This window comes from Agelaius tricolor, unplaced genomic scaffold (genome assembly GCF_023055355.1).
Source record: "Agelaius tricolor isolate 1412-34295 unplaced genomic scaffold, bAgeTri1.0.p SCAF_27, whole genome shotgun sequence".
Taxonomy (NCBI): domain Eukaryota; kingdom Metazoa; phylum Chordata; class Aves; order Passeriformes; family Icteridae; genus Agelaius; species Agelaius tricolor.
The window spans coordinates 4002609-4030403 of record NW_027269287.1 but is presented as its reverse complement, the minus strand read 5'-3'; the positions used below and the strand labels follow the sequence as shown (position 1 = coordinate 4030403).

The 27795-nt window shown below is 36.2% G+C and overlaps 1 protein-coding gene across 1 annotated transcript; it reads right to left on the bottom strand.

Moving 5' to 3' along the window:
- On the bottom strand, positions 1–27420 carry SLCO4C1 (solute carrier organic anion transporter family member 4C1). Its single transcript, XM_071448571.1, has 13 exons — positions 27180–27420; positions 22081–22344; positions 18149–18343; positions 15398–15494; positions 14384–14505; positions 13412–13527; positions 12987–13131; positions 10895–11090; positions 7560–7713; positions 5833–6020; positions 4199–4263; positions 2280–2417; positions 1–716 (listed from the first exon to the last, which is right to left on the bottom strand). Exons 1-13 carry the CDS (start codon positions 27418–27420, stop codon positions 592–594), a joined length of 2046 nt encoding a protein of 681 aa, XP_071304672.1. The 3' UTR covers positions 1–591.
- Between the last annotated feature and the right edge of the window lie 375 nt (positions 27421–27795).

Sequence of the window (27795 nt, the reverse complement as noted above, 5' to 3'; positions counted from 1 at the left end):
CAAACTCAAGTACATAAATTAACAAATACTTTGATTTTGCAACCCAGCTATTCTATCATAACTATTTACATCTTCCTACAAATACTAAAATAGGAACTCATGCCCTTAAGATAACATGTAAAAATATTTCCAAAACATAGCCAAACGCGCGAATTGCCAAGTGTTCCTACAGAAAAATCCCCAAAGGCACTAGCCCACAGTATGTGCACATTAAGTCCTTTCTAAACATACACAGTTCCCTTCAATATACCAAGTCAATAGTACTCCCACTACAATAACATTGAGGGATAACACAGCTCAGTTCACTTTATTTTTCCTGTTTTATGATCAGAGTATTCCATCTTACTTCAATTAAGTTACATACTAGACTTCTAAAATTAGACTGCAAATTTCAGTGTAACTTCTTTGGACAGCCACAACGGAATACTAAATGAATTAGAGAATAGTACAGATTCAAAATATTTCAAGTTCTTCAAATGTTGAATATGATCTTTTATATTTAGGCAATGGTGTACAAGAACTTTGGTACAAGTGTTGTAATAATGCTTATTTTTACAGTTTTCTTTCAAAAGTCCCTGATTTGCTCATAATTTATGTGTGTATAGCAGATATCTTTTCTGAAGTCTTTTGTCGCAGGGCTTTAGTTAATGGTGGAGGCTTGTAGAAATACACTGCCATGACCACAAAGATGATTGTGACGATTTTGCAAGCAGCACCTGAATGCAAAGAACAGGAGAGTTTTTATCACACTCGCTTTCAGTAGCAGACGCAGTATTTCACTCATTTATAAAGCTTCATATGTTGAATTACATACACCCTGTAAGACTTCATTTAAATGTACTCTACATGAATGACAAAGGGCAGATAATGACAGTCATACAGCTGAATTTAGACCACTCACCTCCTGCCAATTTTTGCTTTGCTCCAGTTCTGTGTTTCTTCACCCCATTCTAGCCTGACATGCAAATCTTTCTTATTTCTTGTTTCAGTACTGTAATTTGTTATATCAATATTCTCTTTTCCAGAAACTAAAGCTTTTCACATAGAATATCTCTTAAGTATTCTCTGGTCAGATGTCTTAGAAGGCTATAGAAAGGTGTTTGCACAACTTGGAAGGCCAAGGAGAAGGGCAAAACCAGAGGGATTGTATTTGATCACAAATATGCCTTGAGATCCTCAAGTTGTGACTGCTGCTTTTTCAGTTTCAGGATTAGACATCAGTACTTCAGCTCACACACTGTAAATATCACTGTTGCTAGAAGACAGGACATCAGCACTTAATCTCAGATGCAAGCTTAGCCTACACCCTCTCTCCCACTGGCATATATACCACACATTTGAAGGGAAGAAATTGTTAAACAAGTCAGGATTTTTTCTGACAAGTGTTATGGAAAAGAACTGAGATACAAAAAGAGGAAGAAAGCTCCCCAGACCTTAACTGCCAACATGCAACCCAGATAATCACAGAACAATATGAGTTGGAAGGGAACCTGAAGTCTGTCTACTTCCAACTCTTGTGCTGGGGGCAGGCACACCTTCCACAAGATCAGATTGCTCAGGGCTCCACACCTTGAATACTTCCAGGCATGGGGCATCTGTAACTTGTCTGTGAAACCTGTTCCAGTGCCTGGCAACCCTCTCTCTCAGTGAACAGTTTCTTCCTAATATCTAACCAAAACCTACCTTCTGAGTTTCAGTCCATTGCCCCTTGTTCCATCACTATTCTCTCTTATAGAGTCCCTCTCAATTTATCTTTCTTGTAGGGTCCCCTTCAGATACTGAGAGGCCTCAATAAGGTCAGCTTGGAGACTTCACTTTCCCAGGCTGAACCAACACAATTCTCTCAGCCTTTTCTTTATAGGAGATAATATATATATATATATATATATATATATATATATATATATATATATATATATATATATATATATATCCCTCTCATCATCTTCACACCCCTAATCATGCTCATTGCCCTGAAGACAGACTGAAGTGTGAGCCAGTCCCTTAAAAATCTAGTAAATAAGTGTACCAATGAAGCAAGATCAAAGACCAAAACTATTTTGTGTAATTGTTAAAGGAGTTTTTAAAGTAACCTTTAGGGTTTACTTACTGTGGTGTTTCTCATTCCATAATATTTTGCTGATCATTTATGAAAGTAAGTTAAAAAACACTGCTGCCAAAAATGAAAAGAGTAGGTTTTATATCAAAATAATCCCCATCTAGCAGACAAGGTCAGTATATATATTACCTAGTAAATGTATTTAATATAAAAGACTTACTTATGCCCATGAGCAAATAAGCCATTCTTTCATTGTCATATATCCAGCAAGCTCCTTTAGTTTCGCATTCATCAATATCCCACAGAGTACAACTGTTGTCTATAGCAACGCCAAACAAAATTGGTCCAGGAATAGTACCTAAAAAACACAGCAACACATTAGAATGTTTGAGTTACTTGACATACTAGTTTTCATGCATACAGTGAAATGCTAAGCTGGTGGTGAAGATAAAATGGGAGAACCAGACACTAAATGTAACAATTTTAATCAAAGTCATAGGCTTCATATTACATAGTAAGTCTGCACCTAGCATTGATCTCAGTTAATAGGTAGGATGCAGAGAGTTAATTCATTATATAGCTCTCATTTTGTTAAGCAAGAAATTTATTCAAAGACTTGAGCTTCTTAACTTCCTCTGTATTCACTGGAAAAAGAAAAATTAAAATCAATTGTGAAAAAACTAATCAAGAAATCAGGAATTTAACTGAAAGGAAAAAAGTTTGTTTTTTCTGATCATACACACCAACCTGCTCCAAATTATGAGAACTAAAATATAAATATGTTAAATGTTCAGTTACACATTTCTCCCTGTTCCTCATATGTAGCAACACTTCCAGTAAAAATTTCACAAAAAAAAAGCAGTGTTTAAAATTATTCTTGTTCAGATTTTATTAACTCCATGTGATTTTTGTGTGTTATAATGCACAAGTGTATTGCATCCAAGTACAGCCAATTTTAGAATAAACATACCAGGTACATCACTGCATGTCTACCCAACTACCCAAGGCCTAAACTCTCCTAGAGCTAACCAAGTAGCTATGTCCCTCCTCACTAGATCTTCAGCCTAAAACCCCTGTGTGATTCTTAAAGCCTACAGCAAAAATATGCTGCTGGTAAGTAACGCTGTTAGTTACTGCCTTCTTCAGCCATAGTACAGGCAGTGTAAAAAGTTCTATCACTCCACAGTGAAGTCAGGAGTTTGAGATCTAGCAAAAATATCTGAACTCTGAGTAAAGTGAAACAGAGGGACCCTCATACAACATTGATGACAGATTTTCAGCTTATTTCTACATGTGAGGATGTTTGTTTTATTACACTTTATCAGGAGAATGACTTATATTAATCACAGTTTGAATACAGCAAGGCAGAACTCATACTGCGAGTGTTAGATATGTAATCTCAAAGGAGAGGGAATGGCTACAGTACTAAATATTGGCATGAAAGTCCAATCAGCAACTGTGTCTTGTCCCAGTCTTGAATTAAATATACCATTTCAAAACTGTGTACTACTAAACCAAGATTTTTCATTATGCCTGAGAAAATTCAAATGCTTGTGGACCAGAAAATACATATGCTTACCCTTGTTTTACTTAAGAAGATTCATCTATCTTACTGAAATGCTGGAGATGCTTAGATATGGAATTAAAGTATTATACTTCCCACATTATACTCTGTAAATAATTATGTACAATTATCTATCTTAATAAATGCTAAAGTTAGTGAAAGACATTTTAAAGGAAGGAAGAAGAGGAAAGGCTCCACATATTAATTTTTCTTTTAACTTCTGGATTTCAGATGTTACATGAAACTGTTTTCTATTACATCAGTTCTTCTTATCTCAGTTTTCAGAATAGGCCTTCTTCTGGGGCAAGTAGCACCAGGTGTGTTTTACTGAAAGAATGGCAGTTACCTGTATTTGGCTTGTGCTCGTAAGAGTGAGAAAGGCTAAAGAGAGCACGAATGCCCTATTAACAAAGAATTTGAATCCAGATGTAACCTTACAAGTGTATTCTATAAGCCAATGACAGACTGCTTCAAGTGCCCCTGAAAGTTTTTTAAGGCATTATTTTAAAGTCAAGAAAAAAAAGGTCAAATAAGTAGATTACTCAAAGGCAAATGTTTCAACAAGAAAGTCATACCCAATAGTCGCAGAAACAGTAACTGTACTCCAAGAGCAAATGAGCGCTGTTTATCTGGCACACACCTGTAAACAAGATTTGCAGTTTAAGACGGAGTAAACAATTTCTACTGCTGTGCTATGTCCCTCAGTGAATATGCTTTCTCTATATACTCTTTTAACCTATTAATTGCTGAAGGGTTTAGAAATCCAGTGTGCAGAACAAGTAACCCAACTATTTAAAGTAGTGTTTAGATAAAAGACAGAAAAAACACCAGTAGCCCATCAAGAAATTTTAGATTTAACTAGTTTAAAAAAATAGTATAAATGAAAAGGAAGCTTGCTATCAGCGTCCTGATATACTGTTAAACATTTTTTTCCATAGAACAACCAAGGAAATTAAAATAGTGCTAGGATGCAATCCAGAGCTACTATACATAAAGAAGTAAGTGTTGGACTCTATTATCCACATAGGCAATTAAGAGAAGGATAATGAGTTCCACATCATGCAGTAGATTTTTTCTAGTAGTAGAACACTGTCATGAATATATGAATTTATGTTTGAAATTGCACAAAAAAGGCTCACAGAAAAGACATTGGAATATACTGTAAAATTACTGACATTTTAGCTATTTAAATTAGTTTTTGAAAATTAATCTACTTACAGTCCTTTTTTCCATAAAAAACTGTTCCACTATTTCAGCTGAATTATATAAGGATTCAAATATCCAAATGTTACTGCTTAGAATTACTGAAATAAAACTGTGTCAGCTCAATTTTGAAGATAATGCAGAACTTTTTGTTATTCTGCCTCCACACTAATGACAAGCTGTTAATTCCAGATTTACACCAAACCTGGACACAAGGCTACTACAAAGCACTGCTGTAGGATGTTACTGATTTCCTCAGCCTCTCACCAAAGGGCATCTAGCCACATCCTCACAAAGCAACATGCTTTTGCATCATGGTTATCTTTTCACTGGAAGTATTAGAACTACAAGTCAAACTTGTAGTTTGACTTCAACAAACACAAAACAGCTCTAAATTCAGAATGAGAAGCACATTTTAAAAATAAAAACAAACAAAAAACCCCTCTATTTCATGCATATAAGCTTCAGCAATTTGGAAGAAAGCAAAACCACTGGTTAACTCACTATCACATTTTGTATTAGTGACCACCATACATACAACATCAGTATCATGGGAAATAGTTTACAGTTCTTGACAGACTACAATTTTTCAAGCTAGAACTCTGAATTGAGACAGGAATCTAAGGTTGAAAATATAAGACTAATTGTTATTTTGTCCTTTTCCTGATACAATTTGAAATGCTGACACTATCAATAGGCTAGACAAATATTTTCTTCATCAAAGCACAAAGAACATTTATTCCTTTTTGCTTCAACTAAAACAGTCAAGAGTGCTCAAAATCCATAAAATGAATTTTGCTGCACGCTAGAGAGATTTTTTTAAAATAATTTCAAAATTCATCTACTAACAAGAGCAAACAGTGGTATGACTATGCTCTGTTTAAACTACTGCTTGCTTACTACATAACCTTGTTAAAATACCGCATTGCAAAGCAAAAGAATTAAGTATTTCACTGATAGTAGTTTTCAAAAGAATGTCACCTTTCTTGCAGACCAAAAAACATACCTGAGAATGGCCACGGTTGTTGGAGTAGTAGCCATAAATGTAAAAACAACAGCAAAAAAGAAGAAGGTCAGGAATAAAGGTAAAAATTTGCATTGTGTTGGGCATTTCCCAGGAACAGCTTCATAGAGAAAGTCTTCTAAACCATTTCCTCTTTTTGATTTCCCAATACAGGAACAGTTGTGGTACGTCTACAAATAATTTATAAGACAAAATTTAGCTCCCAGAATGTCACAAAATGACATCTTTTGGTAAATTTTTCATTACATTTGCATCACAGAAGACAAGAATAAATATTGACCTTACTATATGGGAAACAGTTAATTTCCTGATGAGCACATGACAATAAGATTAATTTTTAAAACTGGCTCACCAGAATTTGACTGATCCACCTCACCTGAGCAACAGGTATTTTTGGATTTTTGACCTAAAAAGACAGTGATAGCCTCCATTCTGTATGCTTTGTAAGCTTTTAGCTACAACTATAAAAAACTTGCAGAAGTTAGAGGCAAACCATATGCAGAGAGGCAAGCACTACTCTTCAGACTTAAGCAGGAAAGAATAGAAGCAATATAGTACCACTTTTATATGCAGGTGAACAAATGGAATATGCTCTTCATCTAAATCCACAGTTTGTTTTCAAAGAAAAATATAACATGTCAACAAAGTGTGAAATTTCTACTCTCCTACATTTTCTTATGGATAATACCTTCTCTCATTTTCCAATATAAAAGTATAAAGGCCTTTCCTGGGTCAGCTTGCTTTTTGGATCTCTCTATACTGCTCCCACATCCCTTCTCAAGAGTCTATTGTACTAGAAGAAATAAGCACAGAAAGCCCCTCAGTTCCAAGAAGGCTTGATAATAACCTAGGCACTTTCACGCCTTACCATTCCTGCATCAGAGGCTACTGACATTCAAGTTTTCAAAACTCACGGAAGCAGGTTGTCATGTATATGTATACAATAAACACTGCATTTTCTTAAAGATCTAGATAAGAACTTCAGGTTCTTCAGAACTTCAAGACAATTGCTGACTTTTCTGATTGTCAATTCTATTTAAAGTACATTTAGATTTAACTTATTTTCAGCATTAGGAAGTCTGGTAGATGTACACTTGGAGAATGGCATCACACAAATGAGAAACACTGTGGCTAACCAGTAAGCCCTTACAACAAAAGAAGGCCCAGAGGTGGGAAAGACTATTGTGCCCAGAAAACTCACAGAACAGTGCAGGCTGTGAATGACCAGAACTGTTGCAAAGAAAGCTATATAGAAAACAAACAGCTATGCCACTTCAGTGAATCAAAAGAGATGTAAATGCTTCTCTCTGAGTTCATTAAGAGAGTGAAAACATTTTCCTAAGTTAGCCAGACCAGCATGAACATGGGGGGTGGTGAAGGGAAGGGAGTGTAGCTCACCCCAACATAGAGTATAAAAAGCCAGACAACTACCAGAAACATTTCAGAGAGTAATGGGCTTGACCTGGCTTCAACCTATGAATACCTTCCCAATAACTCGGGAGGCCCAGCACTGTGGCAGTGAACATGTTAAGAGATCAGCAGTGGGAGTCACACTGGTACTGTAAATGAACTGTGTATTGTAATAGCAATCGCTGGATTTTGTTAAATACGACCTATATTTGGTATTGTAGGAAGGACATTTTGAAATACAGCGCATTTTACAGGAAATGAGAACAAACCGTATCAGCTATCTTCATTGCATAAAGTACCTTTTTCATGTTGTTAAAAAGATATGTAGTACATCCTGCAAAACAGGGAGAAAAGTACTGGACTTCATCACTGCCACAAACTGGGTAGTATACGGAGCGCAAACACCTGCAGTTCACATTGCATGGTGCTGTTAAGTTATATAGAGTGCCTGTTCTGAAAAGCAGAAGTTAATAGGCTTTTAAAAAAGCAATTGGAAAACAGAAGATATGTTAATAATAAAGCAATATTTATAGCATAATAAATTTTAAATTTAAAATATTCTATTCATGTTACTTATGCACTTAGTTGTTTAAAAATAAGCATAGTAGTTAGAGCTCTAGATTTTCCACTTATTATATACCTAGGTTTTTTCATGCTGTTATTTTATCCAAAGATTATTCCTCCAATTTCCATTTACAAAAGAGATTACAAAATTCTGCATCTCAGCCCAACTCTTATATCATCCTCTCCCTCCCACTTAGGTATTTGAATTTCTTCCATTTATAATTTCAAGAAAAAAATACAAGATTAAAACCAGTATTTGGAGTTGTTTATTCTACTGATCATACTCCAACATTCTTCCCCTTTTTTGATTTGAATGCAGTTGCAAAGCCACCTTATTTTTACTATTTCTAACACTGCCATGCAGATATCTAAATTGTATGAGCACAAAGACGACTGTACACGTTAAATGCAGAGTTCAATGACACTCTGAAGGACCTTAAAGATTTCCTCTGGCTGTTTAAGGAATTACTAATAACAGAGTTTACTTTAACTCTTGCACACTATATTTACTTTCAATTTATTTCCAATACAGGTAATCATATGGTTTTATTTGAAGTAGTCCCACTGTATTATTATCATGAAAGATCACTTTGGTTTGTGTGAGGGCTGTCCTAAGGCATAACCAGAGAGAATAAAAACATCCTTTGATTTTCAAATTTTAGTTCATTAATAAGTAAAGAATTTTCACAGCTTAAAAGTTCAGTCAGCTAAAACCAAGTTACTGACACTGACACTAGAGTTTAAATATTGTACCGTAAAATTAAAGTTCCACATTAATTATCTAAAGGTATGTTTATTTGCCAGAATTTGAGATGACAAAAAATACTAATAGAAGAAATAGTTTATGTAGGAATTAACTTACATACAGTCAAACTTCAAATGGAATATAAGGGACATCATAACTACATATAAAATCCATTTTGTTGTAATTCAGCAGAACTCCACTAAATTAATTTGTGCTTTAAGCCTAAGCAAACTAACTTCAATTCTTCTAAGTATGAAGAATGAACTACATTGCACCGTAAGCAAATTCACTAATCAGATTGGTACATTCAGTGCCTTTCTAGCCTGAGAGGCAGGCAAAGCCTGAAAATATTTAATCAATTTGGTGGCGTTTGTCCTATTTACATATGCAGTGTCTCTTTCCCTGACCTCCAAAGAGGGAATGAACACTTAGTTATACCCAGTCAGAGAAAAATACAACAAAAAAGATACTTCTGGCTTTTCTAAAAAATCTAGCAGATGAGACCATCAATTGCTCATTAAAAAAACTCTATAGGAGTTTTTAATCAAGAGTCCCAGAGACATGTGGAAATGAAGTACAGAAATAGTCACTACATTTCTGTTCCTTCAAGTTTTAAGGGAAAGACTGGGCAATAGAATTTGGCAAAAGCAATTCTTTGAAGTGCCTGTTGGACAAAATTATGTTAGTTCTGCTGATGGCCTAATTTAGTAATAAACAGAGTTATTAAAAGTAAGATGCTGTTTTCATTAACACAAACAAGTGATCCTGTACTCCTATAATTCTGAGACAAAACCTGCAAAAGCTTCTCTCACCTTTCTGAGTTATTTTTCAATAAGAAGATAATGCTTGCCATGAAGGATTTCTTGAAATTCTCCACAAAAATCTCCATCAAATTCTAAGTCAACTCTCAGAGTAGTCTCATAACTTATTCATTCAGAAGCATTTGTTCAGTAGCATGAAAGCAAACACTTGGCTGTTCTTGCACAAGTTTATAAATTTTTTTTTTTTTTAAGCTATTGCTTTAAAAAAGCTACTGCTTTTAAAACGTATTTTATTTCTTCATGGGAAACAGTTTAAGAACTGGCACTGTATTAATGCCACTAACGATTCTGATGCACATGTCCAGTAAAGTATAAGCCAACCGGTAACAGTGCATAAGGTAGAAATGAGCCATTTCTTATAATGGATACCAAGGGAAGAGATACATTTCAGGACTGGTTAACTTCCAATTGCTGTAGATAAGTAGCCTTTAGCAACAGTTAAGCTACATAACTGATAAAGTTACACAAAACTGTAAAATACAAGCTAGTGGTATTTAACTTAGGATGAACATCAGTTCAGCTGTAACTTTGTCTGCTGCCTGTTACCATAGGACCTGATATAAAAATACTGGTAATTTCATATACCATTTTCTATGCTACATCTTCAGCATTTTATTGATGACTACAGATTCTTTCGCTAAATATGTAACTATAACCTTTCTGTAGCCAAAATCTGAATCATGATTCACAGTTCTGAGTTGTCTAAGTCATCTGTCTGCTATTTTTTCAGACACTGAAGCAAAGCAATATTTTGGTCATCCAATTTCAACACTGGCCTTTAAATATACTGTCAATTTATACAGCAAGTTGTAAAGATGAAATCAGAACGAGTCGTAACTTGGGCCTTTTGGGCCTTTAAGGTTTTTTATTTTCTTTCAGTCACCAGTGTATGGAACTTTGTTGATTCATTTTGCATATTTTTGCATACCAGTACATTTCTACTTTCCACCAACTTGCATGGGCATTAGAGGCTAAAAAAACAATTTCCTTCCCAACCCATCTTCTGTGTTTTCATGGTACATATCATGCTATTGTGTCAGCAAACTGCACCACTCCTCTTCCCCACCTCATTTAGCTTCAAGTGTCTCTTTATGCATTGGAGAAGAACTATCAGATTATGCTTTTATACAAGATAGTGGTATCTAGCCTTTGCATATAATGGAGGATTTGGGAAAACAATAAAAAGGTATTGGTAAGTTATTTACCAACTTACACAGCATACAATTGACACCCATGATTTTTTTAGATGGCATCTAGCAGTCCCTAGGTAACAGCCTACTTGAATTATTTTGCACAGCCCCATCTGGCTCTTGGACAGACGTTCCAACAGCTGCAGTTGCCTCTGTTAATTTATGATGGGATAACTGACCACTTGAGAGCAGACTTCTGGAATAGCTAGTTGCCCTCCTTCTGCTTTTAAACACTGCTGGTGTGTACTATTTGAAACTATGGCAATTGAATAAATACTAATATGAAAGCCAAGAGTGCATTAAAATGTATTTACCCATTATATGTTTCAGAGACACCTGCAAAAGGTTCATTCCCACATTTAGCAAATAAAAACACTGTGTTTAATATTAAGGCCACTGAACAGGTGCCTATCATGAACTTGATTATGCCTTTGCAATCCATTTTGCGCTTGGAAACCAAGACACCACTTATGACTTGGCCTAGCGCTGCTCCTGGAATTAGTACAAGTCCTAGAGGAAAACAAGACAAGGAGCAGTTACATAAAAAGTGCAAGACTTAACTGTGACGCAATTTTATGCTAAGAAAAACATCAAAACAGTTACCTGCAAAAAGCAGTCCATGTGATATTGCTTTCAAACCATATTACCAGAATCTAACTACATGAGTAATTTATTCTACTGTTACATCACCTTTAGCCTTTCCAGAGGTTTAACTGGACAGTGTAATTTATAGTTGTCCAAAACCCAACTTCAACATAGCCAAACTAGATGACTTAGGAGCACTGTGGGGTGGGAATCTCTGAACACCAGTAGGTGTCTCTATGAAAACAGAAAATCCTGTTTCATTCTTTTGGTGGTTTTTTGACATGACCATGTTGTTTCTTATACATCTGTTATGAACTTGTTAATAAAAGAACATAAACACTGTTATACAAGAGACAGCACACAAGATGCAAGAAGACATCTACTGAAAAATGTAAAGAAGTCTAGATCAGTGGGTCAGATTTGCTGTCATAGTCTATGTAGTCCACCATGATTTATCCTCTTTGCACTCCAGATAAATAACTGAGCATTTTTATATGGCTAATCTATAATACAACACAGAACTCAGTATAACTTACACCAACCTGAGAGAGTTAACATTACAAACAGTTCAGGTACAGTGACAAAACTGCCCAGGCCACAGACCTGGGAATTCCAAAAACCACAGTCAATGATAGTTTAAATAGTTTCCACAATCATTGGTAATGTTTAGACTAATTAGCTCAGTTCAGGTACAGCCAGCTTTCAACATTACTGTAGGCATTTCTTTAAAGCTGAACATTTAATAGGCACTGTCAATATTTTCAACTCAAAGACATTCAGTCAAGGTCTATGGACAAAAAATGCAACACTCAGCTTTTCACTTCAGTCCTAGTCTTTGGTTAACAACTGAGCATATATTCCAATATGTTTTTATGTAAAACTTACAGATTATTTGTTTTGATGCAACAATACTATCTAATATTGCCCAGAGAAGTAATTCAGGAAGTCTTTCCCAAACACATTTCTGTTGGAAAAAGAGCAGCTCAACTCCCATAGTTATATTGCAGCGCTCTACAGCTTAGCAAGACACATTCCATTAATATTAAATCTGCATATTGCAAGCATCTGTTTGCATTATGGACATTTCTGCCTTGATCTGGTTGCTATTCTTCAGAATTAATTATGTCAATGATGTGAGCCTACTGAGCACAGCTCTTCCATCTGATGTTTTCTGTTTCTCCAATACTCAGTTTTTCATAGAAGCTCTCTCCTGTTCTATATATTACTTCTGCATATCAGATAAAAATAGGTGACAGTAAGCCAACTACAGCAGAGCCAGTTATATAACAGACTTATTACATATTCTGATCAGTCATTTTATTGCAAACTCATTGTAATGTCAGTGTGGAATTAAAGAAGATAAAGGCAAAATCAACTTCTTATTTGTGATAAGTACTGCTTTTTTTCCCTAGCTGCCCTTCATCTTGATTATTTTAGTAGGGACTAAGATACTACTGCTCCTTCAGGCAATTTCAAATAAAGGAAAATTAAATGTTTTTCACCAAGAATAAGAAAGGAATAAACTACTAGTAAACTAAAAGTATACTAAAAGGAATAAACTACTAGATAAACTAAAAGTTGCATCAGCACTCAAAATCCTCAGTCTACTCTGAATATGTAGACTAGAGTACTTAAGTAGTACTAGAGTACTTAAGGGCAGGCAAGAATAACAAAAATACTGCTCTGATTACTGCATTCCATCTAAGTACATTCACAAACATTTCAAACAAAAAAGATACCCATATAATCTTCCACCTCTAATGTTAATGAAGTGTTCAACACAATATATATATAAGATTTAAAACTAAAAAGCCATATTACCTCCAAGAGTTGCTGAAAAACTTGACGACTTTCCAAACTGATTTTCTATAAACTTCGGTAGAAATGTGGCAAATCCAGTGGCAACTAAAGCTTCTGAGGAGCTGGCTACTATTAGACTCATGAGCACTGGATTCCTCAAGAGTATCTATGGGGAGAAATTATCATAACGCTCTGGAAATTATTTGATTTTGGTACCGACTAAAGTCATTATATTTTAAAAGGAGATCCTCTGAAATGGAACTATAGTAATATGCTTTTCTAACAATCTCAAGCATCAACAAAATTAATGTGCATTAAGTTATCAGTAACATTGACGTTTTCCCTATCACAACACATTAAGCCATTTCTATAGGCCTCTAACATCTGGAAAATAATTTCATTTCTCAGAATATATTCAGTTTTAGCAAATTTGAAATTTTTCTTACCAGGAGAGCCATAGGAAAGTCCTTAAAACTTTGTCCAATATCGTTGGTCTCAACCAGTATTTGACCTCCACCATCATGAGTTTCAGGGATTTTTTCAGCCTGAATTTTTGCAGTTCCTACAAATTGTCATATTTATCAACAATGAAAACACTCAATACCTGCATTCTTAGACAATGTCGAAAAACCACAAAAATTTGTGTTTCCTTTAGTTGGGAAAGTGCTTTCAGATATTACAGGTCTTCTTGCCTGTTGTATTGGCACAGATTTTTACAGAGATCAATACTGTATTGTTCAACAAAGATTTTTGTTGAAAGCATTATACTTCCATTGGACGTTGGAAGGTCTTGGCTGCAAGAAGATATTAACAGGGACATCCTAAAAACTTCGGAGTATGCTGAAGCCCCTTTTTTTTTTTTAAATCATCCTCATATTCTCCATTTCCTACTTTTTCTTTTTTCTTTTCCTCCATTATTTCTCCTTCAGGATTAGTAGAGTAAGTCCCTTTGGATGCTCATGGAATTTCTACACTGTTCCTGCTGCGTAACAAAGAAGCTTTAAATATAGTCCTGGGTGCTTAGCTACAAGCATCTTTCATACTTTGACCACCAGTCTCCACACTTAGGTATATGTTTCCAGTCCAGTCCATCATTATAGAGAATCACAGAATCACAGGCTGATTTGAGTTGAAAGGGGACCTTGAGGATCATCTATTCCCAACCCCCGGCCATAGCAAGACCACCATACATGAGATCCTCCCTCTAGCTGATTCACCTTGTTTTAAAGTTTTAAAGACTGCATATTGGAGGGGGAAACAAAAAAATAAACAAACAAACAAACTTGTCCTCTGATTTTAGTCAAAGACAGTTAACTGAGAAACTAAATCAAACAGGAAACATTCAGTTCAGTACTCTATAACCCAAAAATATGAACAAATGTCTCTTCCAAAGTAGCCAAGCATTGCTAAACCTTTACCTGGTAGGTGCTTTGGAAAGCATGAAAAAGGTATTATAAGAAGCCAAATTGCAAAAAAGCATGCAAGAAATCCTATCCACCATGCTCCAAGCCAACGTGGGTCATCTTGATCCACCTTTGTACTGAAAAAGTAATTCAGAAAAAGCAGGTTTACCTTCCTGAATTTCACATTTTAGTGAGTTGGAATATTTCCTTTTAATGTATTTTAACAGAAAGCCTTTTAATATTGCTATTTTCTTAGTTTTATATGTATTAAATTTATTGTTTGCTTGTTTAAACCACCCTCACTGGGCAATTATAAAAATACTGAATTCTACCAAATGTAGCCTTCAATTCATTAGTTAAGGTCATTCCAATTTAAACACAATTCTATGGTCCTGATTTCAAGATTCTGAGGCATTATGAAGATACTGGGAATGCTGGATTTAGAAAGATTCCTCAATCAGTGAGTTATACCAAAACCAATTCAGAAGTTCAGAATGCCATTGCATCAATCTGAAGGCTCTAAAACATAGGAAATAAAAGTGTAAATGAAGCTGCTGGTTTAAATATTAGTACAATTTATAATACTTTTTTTAAAAAAATGGACTACTATTCAACAGGAAGATTTTCTAGCAAGCTCTTTCCTAGGAGTTAAGAATCCTAATCCTAATACTCCAGCTCAAGGAAACAGTTCCACAAGACATCAGTAGATGGAGGTTTAACCCTGAATATACAACTAAGCAAAAGAAAAAGCATTTTTTGCTACTGAGGTTTAGAATAGTTAGTATTTAAATGCTAGAAGTATCTATTTGCACTACAGAGAAACTTCCACACACAATGGAGTAACTAGTCTAGGAAGTAACTCATTAACATGAAGCCTTTTCAAGTGCAACTTGTTTCCAAGGTAATGAAGCTTTTGAAAACACAGTATTTTCTGAAAAAAAATTCTCCTCACAGGGAGAAAAGCTGAATATTTTAGTAAAAATTATTAGAGAAGGAAAATAGGAAGCAATAAACTAAGTTCTATCTTGCCTTTTTGGGATCTGGATATCAATATAAACTTGAAGCAGCTGCCCTCCTAAGACATAGCCAATAGCAGGACCCAGCAGAGACATGGCATAGCCAACTCCTGGAAGAGAAAATACATCCAGTTCACTATAACTTCTTTATTTTTTTAAGCTTTCTTTTAATAACATTTTTAAGTCAACTTCAGACCAAAGTTGACTGTAAGTCAACCCATTCTTTTACCATCACTACAGTTGTAGCACATAGAAGACAAAATCTATAATTATGCCTCAACAAAGAAATTTGCAGCTCTCAGAAGCTTCAGGTCCAGCAAAAGGCTGACTGCACCTTTAAGCATTATTAGATTGCCTTTTCCCCCATTTTGTGCCTATATTTAAAAAATAACTAGTGAAAAAAATAGTGAAATTATGAACATTGGTTGTTAACTGTATTAACCACAATCTTTAAGAGCTTTCTTATTTCTATTTTTCAATCTTTAGTTGTTTGCTAGATTTTCTAAAAAAAGAAGACAGTTACATCAAAGTGTGTGACTGGAGTAATATCTGCCTTAAAATACAAAGCCAAGGCTCTTAACAGCTCCTGACAGTTTTAAAGAAAAAAACTCAAACAAGCAACAAAACAAACAAACAAACCCTGACCCCCTCCCCCTAAAAAAGAAATCCCTAACCTGCAAAGTTGCAGGTGTAACCATACCCTACAAAAGAGTATAAGATTTTTTTGATGTCACAATAGCATTCCTGGCATATCAGACACATTTCTGGTAGGCAGTTTAGCACTCACTGACAGCAGGAACACTGTCTCTGCAAATTAAGGCTTTGGATTAATAGCAACTAGATCCATCTTTAATTAGTAAACATGCATTCCTACCATTTCCCCAGGCTGAATAATCTGGATTTCTCATTTGTTTCTGAAGTACATGGATCACAAGTACTTAGTTTTCCTCTAGTTAGTAAGAGGAAATGATGGGGGAGTCAGGAGGGTGAGAGGGGTGCAAGAGGATAAAGCAATGCAGAATGTGACAGTCAAGTAAGTAAAAATAAATACTGAGTAGATATATCCCAGGTTTTCCTACATTTCAGAAACAGTGACATGGTCACAGGAAATGAGTTAAGTTCATACTCATCCTATAGAACTTCAAACTGAGCTTAGAAGTGCCTATTTTCTCCCACACACTCAGTTTAAATACATTTGGAATTGTTTGGCTTTAGTTGTAGATGTACCAGTCCTAATGAACATGCACCCAGTAGAGAGGATAAAGAAAATACCAACTTGCAAGTTGCAGGCTTACAGCAAAAGGTGCTGGCAGCTATTTATGGACCATTTTAGGGGTGGGTTCTGGGTTTATTTTGGTTTTGTTTTGTGGGTTGTTTTTTTGGGCTTTGTTATTTTTTCTGCATTGCATAAGCCTTCTTGTATAAGGTAATCAACACAATATACTTAAATACTTAATACATTGCATGAAGCAAGGAAAATAATCAAGGCTTAGTTACCTATCCACTCACTTGCATTCCAGTTTTGTTATATTAAGCAGAATACACTGCTCTTCTGTGTACTCAACTCAGTTGCCTGAAGACTGTGCATGAATTAGTTTTTTGTATTGATCTTTTTCTAAAAGTATAAACACTGACACCATTCTCCTGAGTTTTCATGTCACTTCTTGTTTCCCCATTTATGCAGACAACCCTAATTCTGCTCTATTTATTTCACTGGATTCAGGGGAGGAAGAAAAAATGCAGTATTATCCCTCTCAAAATAAAGAAACAGCAAAAACAAAACTTGTCTTTTTCATCTAAGAGTTATCATAGGCACCTATCCTGTTTGTTGGCATCAAATGAAGTAGCTTGCCTTGGAAAACTGTGAAAAATTTGCATGCAAACAGATAATTATTTCAATTTTGCCCCTTAAAATACTGTTCTAGTCTGAATACAGTCCTGGAATCTGAGATGTTTTGAATTCCTCCTGCAAGTAAGAAGTATAGATAATATGTTTTTCATCAGCTTACATATGAGATAGGGGAAATAAATATCTTCATACCCATAGAAAACACACTTAGACTGCAAGGAACTTGGCAATAAAATGGCATATAACCTAGAGAATGGTGACTGAAAAAGATTAAAAACCATTGCCAAGTATTAGTACTCCTTAGCTTTTAAACAGTCTCAGTGAGGCAATCTCTGTACTTCCAGTACAGCCAAGTGCCAAATTTGTATGTGGCTAGAGAAAGGGATTGATCAGACGAGGCACACCAGTGTTTATGCACTGAGTGGATAGCCTACTATTAGAAGGTAAGTAAATAAAATTATTAAAGGATATAATATGATCTAGCTACTGACTTGACTGATACTTTTTAGTCACAGGTGTTGAAAAATACTGTGTAAGTTTTTTGTTACAACTTATGCTGTCATTAACAGACAAGCTACATGAACCGTTTAACAGTTTTCAGTTACTGACATGAAAAGGTAACAGGAGGGTGCTCAAAGAAGCACCAATATACTTAATATATTAAGTATATAATATAACTAAATATACATTATACTTATATGTAGCTTTACCATGCTCTACAAAATGAAAATTTATAAGACTTGGTACTTAGAGCAGATTAGTATCTAAATTGCACTGTAACTGATGTAGAAATACTTCATGCACATAAATAATAATTACAAAATTGTTACATTAGACGAATTCATAAAAAAACTTAAAATGCATTGCAGTCTATGATCTATGCAGACAGTGTTCTATATACAGTTTTAAATTTACCTATGTAAAGGGAAGACTTATGTTTTGGGACACTATCATCAATAAAAGATGTCCCCAAAGTATATAGAGGAGTTCCTCCAACTCCCAGCAGCAGCTGTCCGAGGATAAAGACGTACAGATACTTGCGAAGTGGAGAGTTTGTGCTGGCACTGCAAGTGGCATTAGCAAAGGTGGTTTCTGCAGTTTGACATGTGTCTGAAAAACAGAGACAGCAAGACTTTACAACTCTGTTACCTAACTCACAGTCCAATCTGAAGAATAACCTGTACTAAAAGCTAAACTGCAAATGAATGCTGTTATGCCAGGCTCCTATTTTAATTTTCACACCTATTAATATATCCAATATTGCAGTGCCAAGCCTTCTGTGATATCATATCCCCAAAAAGATTTATTAGCAGGGCTTGGTTTTTGTTTCCTGTCTATGAAGAAACAGGATTGAAATAGTCTTATAAATACACTTTGGCAACAGGAATCAAATGGCCCTATAAATATGCTTTGGCTTATTGAAAGCATTATTGACCAGAAATTATTGTATGAAAAAACCAAACAACCAACCACTTGTCAAATGGTCATTCCAAAGGTTATGAGTACTCCCAGGTAACAGACACTTTATTGTGTGCTTGTACCTTATAACAATTCTGAGGAGCACTAACAACTCCAACTCTTACGTGACAGAGCAGCCTGCACAACCTGAGGAAATCTGCCAGAAAGTGAAGTCTGTCATTAGTAAAGATAATCCTTCCTTTACATTCACTCTTTTGAGAAGTGTTCGCCTATAAAAACCTTAAAAACCTACACCACTCTCTCATAGAACACACACTGCTATGCCTCTAAAAGGAGAAGTTAACGTAAAACCTCTGCACTTGTGCACACACACCAAGAGGAAAGCAGTGGTACAGCAGCATAAGGTTGTGTCTGCTGCTGTAATATTTGGCACTACAAGGAGGGAAGAGAAAAGAGGAACTGAAAACAGGTAGTATCGTGTTGTCTTCTCCTTTCTCTTGCTATCATTGCACTCTTGGTAGCAGAATACCAAGAGACAAGATGTAGGAGAAACATTTCCATGGTTCTCCTCATAAGAGCATAAAACCCTAAGAAGCAGGATAAACCCATCCATTTGGTAGTAATGAGCCCCACTGAACAAATATATGAAAACGTCATCCAGATCAGATAAGCAGACTGATTAATTCACACTATTTCACTACAAAATTATTACAACCTTTATTTTCCTTAGATCCTTTTACATCTGAGAACACTTTTTACTTACACATAGAAGAGCCAAGATCAATCCACACTATGGTCTCACAAAACAAAGCTTAAGAAAGTGCTAGCCAAGCACCAGGTATTTAAAGAAAACTTATCTAAATCATTACTTCCTGTAGCAGACAATAGGCGACACAGTGCCATTGCACAGAAACAGGCCAACATGTGGGATAAGAAAACGTCACTTCAAAAGGAAGAGTCTTCAAAGTTTTCCTTCCTTTCAACTTAGAAAGTATCCTGGGTGCGCTGTCCCAATGTTTGACTGTCTTCACAATGAAGTTATTTTCCTTGTGTCAAGTGAGAACCTAGGATTCTCATTTGCTGTCACAGACATACTGAAACATGTTTAATTTTTAAAATAAAATCCAAGACTGAAGTTTAAAGGTACATTGCTTATAATATTTGCGGTTTTCACAGTCCTCCGTGCTAATTAATCAAATTAAGTTGATTCTGTTAAGACAGCAGGGGGAGCCCTTGACTGCACATACCAGAGCCAGCTGAGGCACCAGCAGCCCATACAACCTGGAAATTTACCAGAACAAACAGCTGGTTGTACCTGGGTTACAAATTTGAGTCTAAAACCTTTCTGGAAAATAGAAAACACATTTTACAGTGGCTTAAAAAACTGCAAAACCCCAACAAACCAAAAAAACCAACTCCTCTGCTCCCCCCCCAAAAAATCCCAACCCCCAAAAAAACAAAACAAAACCCCAAACAATAATAGGCAGACAATTGATTAGCAGATCTTTCAATATGAAATGGATTAGACTATTTCTAGGAAGTAGTATTATGATAAATAAATTGGCCTTATAAGACCTGTTCAGAAATATTAAGTGGTGGATTTTAATACAAGCATAAAATACAAGCTTAATTAAAAAAAAAAATTAGGATCTCTATAAGCAACTCACACAAATAACTAAAAGGAACACTTTTGGGGTGTGGTGCTATTAAATCCTGCAACTAATTGTATAGCTAAAATGTTTCATCAACCTCAGAACTAGTTAAACCAAACAACACATAATCCTGTGCTGTGGCTTACTTGACAGTTAAGAGATGCTGTTGCACTGCACCTGAAGATTTGACTGCCTCAGTGCTGACATTCCCTGCACCCTCAGTCATTTATTTTTGACAGTGTTTTGTTTAAGTCAGCTTAAGATCTGGAATGTGCTCACCACCAGCACAGCATAGGCACCTGCATTACAACAGTCAGAACAGCAGGCAAGCTGTCACCTGGCAGTGCTATGGTGAAGAAACACATGTCAATTCAAAAATTCCCCACTCCTGTTAGATTTCAAAACTCCATGCGGAACATGTACCTAATAAAGGTATCAATATATACAGCCATCTTCAATGATGGATGTTGGATAAAACAGTAACATGCTCCTTGAGATTTCAACTAAAATTGTTTGAAAGGGGGAAGATCAGTTGGAATAACTGGTAATGTACTCTCCCACACTGTCAGTATCTTGTTCCAAATGAAAAAAAAAAATCAGATTTAAACTTTTATGTATTGTGTATTAAATGCAGCTTCCTCTTCATCAAAGTGCAGTAGAAAGGTGAATACTGAAACCAAAATTACAGGGAAATGGGACTAACAGAGCCAGGAGCAAACACCCTTTTGTCCTTCTCCCAAGAGCTAACAAGTAATTATCTGCTCATAGTCCCCAAAACAATAAAGATTGTTTTCTTCTGACCTTGTTCAGTTAACTTCCATTTCAGATCATCATTAATTAGATACGAAAAAATAGCTTGCCCAACTTTTTAGACTAACATATAGACAGCTCATAGAAGGGGACAAAATGATTACTACTGAAGATATCAATTTGAGGATCAACAACCTTTCATCATGTTGCTTCATAGCTACTGATTTTTTTTAGTGAGCACTCTAATATGCTTAGTCATTGAAGGCATAATTTTGATTAAAGACTGCAATAACAAGACAATCCTAAAAGATTAAGTCATCCTGCTTTAAACACATCTGAACATTTCTGTATTATAGGTGTGCCACTAAATTGAAATACAAATAGTTGGCATTAATCACACTGTGCTAAGTCTTGTTTTGTGAAAAAAGTTTGAGAACTGAGAGATAGCTACACCCATGACTTAAGTACTGCTTTGTTCAGTATTGCTTGTTCCCTCTCTATTTCAAGTAAATCCATAAGTTAAAATCAATGTCTTTTAAAAGAACTTAGAAAAACTTGTTAATTAATTAATCAACATGCCTTTAAAAGTTCAAAACCACAAAGAAATGCAAGCACTAGTCACCTTTCAGGTAAGATGGTAAGATTAACAGCTTTAACATTTCTCCTACCTTGCTAACCCAGCTTGATTCCTAGTCACGAAGAGATGCCAGATAATTTTTTCCTTAGTGAATTTTAATTGCATTCATCAAGGCAAGAAAAAAAAGCATTTTATTCAAACATTGCTTAATAGCAAGAACCAATACTGACACTCAGATTGCTTCTGGAAAAATAAAGTTCACTGTGCAGAGAGGCAGCTCTTGAACTTCCAGATTTCAAAGAATCAATTTTCAGTTACAGATAGCACCCTGTTTTAGGACATTGACAGAGATTAACTATGTTGTAAGGAGTTGAAAATAAGGAGTTGCACCAAGTTAATGCAGAGATTTTAATTTTTTAGTGTAACTTTCAAAACAACTGTAAGCTTACCTTCAATTTTACCTCCGTATTGGTATTTTCCACTGCTGAAGTGTGGTAAAGAAAATACAAGTGAGCCCAGTCCTAGCATAAATGCTGAGAAAGCAAGCCATCGTGGTTTGTGCCCTCTTTCTCCCAAGTAAGACACAAACAGTGACAATAAACAAAAAGCAATATCATAGCTTGCAGAGATTAAACCAGTGAGGGAACTGTTCAACTCATAACGCTTCTCAATTGTTGAAATACTAATGTTAATCAGGCCATTTACCACAATACCTACAAAAATAAAAGAAGGAGATAATTAGTCAAAGATACTTTAACTCAATAGAGTTGCAGAGCTAAACTTAGCCTTGTGTGATGGAAAAGTTAAAATTATATATATTTATACCAGGCTGCTTTATAAGGTATTTACTAGCTATAAAATACAGGTACATAGTAGGTAATACAGTGCCAGCTTAGCCAGTCAAATCGTACAGGACCTATGTATTTGTCTGAAGCACAGCTTTCAAATGGAATGCTTTACAGTGTCATAAGACACTTCAAAAATTAAAGGTATTTTAGTCAAAGTTATAACTTGCATTAGAATACATGCTATGGCTGAAGCAAGTTCAGGACATAGTTTTCTACTTACTGCAAACAACCAACTCCATGACACCACAAAGGGAAGATAAAAGAAGGTGAACAAACATGAATCCTCTATAATATAAAAAGTGTAAAGCTATTCAATAATTCTCTGCAACTGTTTCAGAGCAACTGAGGTGATTTACTTCAACTGAGCAAAGAAGGTTTGCCCCTTGAATCTCTAACTTCCCTGAAGTTACAGAACAACCTGCACAAGCTGCCCTACTGAAGCACAAATGAACTGCAAAAAAATTAACTGAAAGTAGAACTAAGCTACAATTGCCAGTGCATGCTTAAACACTCTGTCCATTTTTACAAAAGCACTGTTTGTAGACTAACTTAAATCTTCTACACTGCTTCATGTTGTGTTTCTGTGAAAAAGACTAGGTAGTTAAACTTTTGTAAGTTTGGTTTTAGCAATCCCAAAATAGGATTCAGTTACAGGATAAATAGTTGTAATTATAACACTGTCAGATAAATTTATTATAGTCTAATTAAATTGTACCTATAATAAAACAGATAACTGAAAAAAATAGTTGTGAAGTCTTAGGGCTGGAGGTACAAATATGTTTGAGTTCTGTAACCTTACAAATGACTGATGAGGATCTTCCCTGACACAGGCCCTTTAGTTACTCTAAAATTAAAACATGCTTTTCTATTGTCTATCTAAGAAGAGAATACAAGACTAGTGACAGAAATGTGTTTAAGTTAGTTTTCAACAAGCATTGCACCATCCATAAGTACAACTACTTGAGCTAAGTTTCAACATCTCCTTAGAGCACCTTAATTTATTAAAAAAATTACTCCAAATAAACCAGCCATTTTCTAATAGCCAAACGTCAGCTTTCTACATGGAAACAACTCTTGCACAATCTTAGTTCCAATACCCTACTTGGCCTCTTTCTTAAGGCTGACAATTTCACCCGTCAGTTTACTTACCACCCTTAAATTCATATGGGATTGACACAAGTATTCAGGTGTCCTTCCAGTGCCATTAGTTACACATTCAGTAACTTTATTTTCCTCTTAAGAAGCATTAACCAAAGAACAATACTAGCATGAAGGAATGAAAAAACAAATTTTTCCCATCTGCCAGACCTTCAACACTTACTAAGGCTTTAAAACACTTGAATGAAGGTGTGCTACACAGCAAATGGATTACAGAGCTAGAAGGCATTGTCTTTTAGAGGTATTTTAAGTTACTACCTTTAATTTACATTCTAAAACCCATAAAGCCTTCCATTTAATTATACTGGATAATTAGACTTCATCTTTAAAAATGCAGATGGGATAAATGTCAGCATAACTTCTCCAATTACATCATCCAGTGATTAATCACTGAAGTCTCTTCAAGAAAGACAGAACCTGGCTGATAGTAACTTGATCTGAAAACCAAATTCTGTAAGGACATCCCAACACTTAAAACTGCAGTATAGAAATTACCAACCAAAATCTTGTTGTCCTGCCACATGTGTTAGAGGTTTAGGTACAGTGTGTACTGACACATAAAATCCAGATTAATTATAAACCAACTTTATTTGCTATCACAAAACACAAGAGTATTCTTTTTCTTCATCCATTCAACAAAAACACGTGTTTTGCAGTTGTCATAAGAATGGTGGCTTTAACAACACATAAAAATAACAATTAAAAATGCCTTGGTAAAAGTACCAGGTCTAATCAGCCTATAAAATATTAGTGATATTCAAAGATTTTAGATAGATTAGACTGGACAGTCTTAAACTGTGGTTCTGTTTTTTTATTTACCAGAAATTATTAATGACATGAGAAATAAACAGTCCTTCTTGTACTCAAAATAGTGAGATAATCTCTACCTTGTTTTCTACTACAGCTATGAACTGCAGCATATCCAGTTAATGTATTACTAGATGCAATCATACATTTAGGCAACTTTAAGTGCCATAGAGAAAGCAGGTATTAGTCATGTAAAAAAATTCTAGGCAAAGAAATGTTTTGTGTTCTGGAAATACAGGTTTCACATGTACTTGAAACAGAAAGGGCCAGAAATTAGAGTTAAGTTCCACCTGAAATCTTCTGAGAAGCTACAATACAGCATATCAGGTGCTAATGACACCAATCTATTTTTGAGAGCAGCTAGAAAATATGCTGACAAATACATGCTTTCAGTTGGATTCACAACATACCAGGCCACTACAGATAATCATCCACTATGTTCACTCATTTAAAAAGACTAGGACAACAACTTACATTCAGCAAAAGTGTGTTATGGATTACTTCATTAATCTTCAATTCATTAAGAAATAATCTTTACTAGAGGTACATTAGGCAAGTTTAATAGATATATCTTATCCTCCTCAGTGATGGTTTCTGTAATTTGGCAAGTAGACCCAAACTAGAGTACAGTGTTAGGTCACATCACTTCAAAATCCTAGGTGTGTTTTGTGTGCTTTTATCTAAACTCTGAAGCTGCAAGACCTGAATATTTTCACAAAAATTTCACACACAAGCCTGAATTTCTTGCTGATGAACCTAGTTTTACGCATCTCAAAAAAGAATTGCAGCTAGTCTTCAGCACCCAGTTTCCTTTATGTTTTAAGCAAAGGAAAGATTCTTGTCAGAAAATCCAGGTAACACATCAGGAATGTCACAGGATCTGTAATAGCCATGCCTACACATGCTTCCAAAACAAAAATTATTCCGTTTCTGTCCTTTAAGGCCTTAAACCTGAACTACAATCATTAGGTGCCTGGCATACATATAGCATTAGATAACCAAAGCAATATTTGGACAAATGGCACAAGCAACACAAATAACCTCTTAAAGGGACAGAGATTCTTATAACACAAGTTGTTTTTACAGTTGGAAACCTATACAGTCTACAACCAAGATTTTAAAGTATGCTGAGTTTGATATTCAGCTCAACAATCAGATCAGAACAGGAGGACTGATTTTAAGAAATTCAGACACATTAGAAATATTCAAGACACTATATTTAGTTTTAACAATCTTTTCAGCGTCATATTAAGGCATTTTTAATTGCCTATCCTTATTCTTATGCAACCCAAAAAAATTTATATGTGTATTCTAAAAGTCTTTTACTACTCAGCTACTATTGAAAGCTATGATGTAAAAAGTTCTTCCACAGACACACACCACCCCCCACCTCTCTGTTTTCATAGAGAAAACAAATTTGGCAGGACAACTGCAACAGGAATCATCTCCTAACCCTACCAGCCATAGACCTTTCAAATTCAAGCAAGAAACAACAGGCTTATCCCAAAACTTTCTAAGTACTTCTTTTCTAAAACTAAACCTATATGCTAAGACAAGATCAGAATCTGAAGGGGATTAAATCAGAAAAAGTTCTCAGGAACACATACTAAGGCACTACTTCATGCAAGGAATCTCCAAGCATTACAAGTAGCATTAAAATCCTTCTAGGTTCTAAGCAGAGTCTCCAATTCTCCTCATACCATTCCAGTTGCCTCAGTGTGGTTCCCCATGGAATGGAGCCATCCAAATAATGTATTTCTTTGGTATAGGCTGCTCTCTCCTCTAACATCAAATATCCAAATATTCCCCTCTATACCTCTGTAGAAATCCCTTTATGAGTAATAACAAGGAGCTTCAAAGCAAATTGTTCAGGAAATACCCTTTTCTTTCCTAGCTAGTCAAATAAAGTTGAAAGGTTATGAATATAGACCAAATCACTCTCTTTGGCAGACACGTATCCAAGTTTCACAAACCTCACTTTTTAATATTTTTTACAGTAATTCTTCTCCTCCCCTCAGTGAGCATTTCTACTTTCTAAGTCTAAGGCTTGCTAAGGCCCTAATCAATCATTACAAAAAACCAAAAGTATGGACAAGAATCTCTGAAGCTGAAAAACAGGAATTTAGAGCAAGCTAAACTTCAGGTTATTCCCAAGGTCAACTTAAATCATTAGTTAAGTTTTAAGAAGATGGCTGCACTGTGATTCACAGAACAAAATCACATGTTTTTGCTGTTTTCAAATTTACCCAAAGTCCTACAAAACCAGGCCAGGATAATCTTCAATTAGCAAACAAGTAAAAAAGTAGTGGGGTGCTACAATTTTATATTGGTGTTTTAATCCCCAGATTTTAAGCCTCTGCCTGTGTGCGCACATGAAGAGCTATTTCCCTGTAGTCAGTGGGGATGCAGCATTAACAAATGCATGAAGCAAAGAACCTGCAGGCGCGTGGACTTCGTCGTCAGTAAAGTACGTGGGAAAAGAAAAAAAGGACAAACGGAATGAACTACAAAGAATACTGTGGAACGTCTCCATCCCGGGCACAGAAGAATGTATACTGTCGTCCCTTAGTCAAACCATTACCGTCACTGTTCAGCCACAGCACTAGACGAACCCTGTCTCTTCTGACCCACCACCCAAAACTCCTTCGCCGCTTTCCCCAGCCCAGGCTCCCGCCCGGTTCCCCCAGCCCCGGGAAGGGGAACAGCGTGTGCCCTGGGCAGCAGGGACAGGTTACCTTGGAAGATGGCCAACAGGCTATAAGCAGCCAAGTACCCCTCAGAATTGTTGCAGAACTGCAGAGCTCTGGGGGCGCAGGGACCCCACCCGCATGGCCCCTCCTCGGGGCAAGGGCCGGGCCCGGCGGGGGCCGCAGCGCCAGCACCTGCCCCTGCCCCGGCGGGGCCCGCGTGGTACCGCTGGCCGAAGTCGGAGGAGGGTGTGTCGAACGCCGGGTTCTCGATACCACCGCCCTTCATGGCGCCCAAAAAAGCCGTTGCCAGCCACGGTTGCAAGCAGCACCCGCCCCCAACGCTCTGCTAAATACCCCGAGGGCGGCCCAGCCCCGCCGCGCAGGTGGCGGTGCTTCCGCCGCTCCTCCCCGGCCCGCCTCGCTCCTGCCCCCACTCCTGCCCCGCGACCGGCCCTACAGGGACATCTCCCCGCACCGCGGCCTCGTAGCATCAACAGCTTTGAGAGATTTACTGAACGTCGGGCAGGTGGACAAGCATGTAGATGTTCTCCAACAACATTCTTCTGAGGGGAAAAAGAAGTAATAGTAATAATAATAAATCACGTACCTGGGAAAAGTCATCAGGAATGTTCCTTTCGAGAAGCAGAAAAAAAACCAAAGA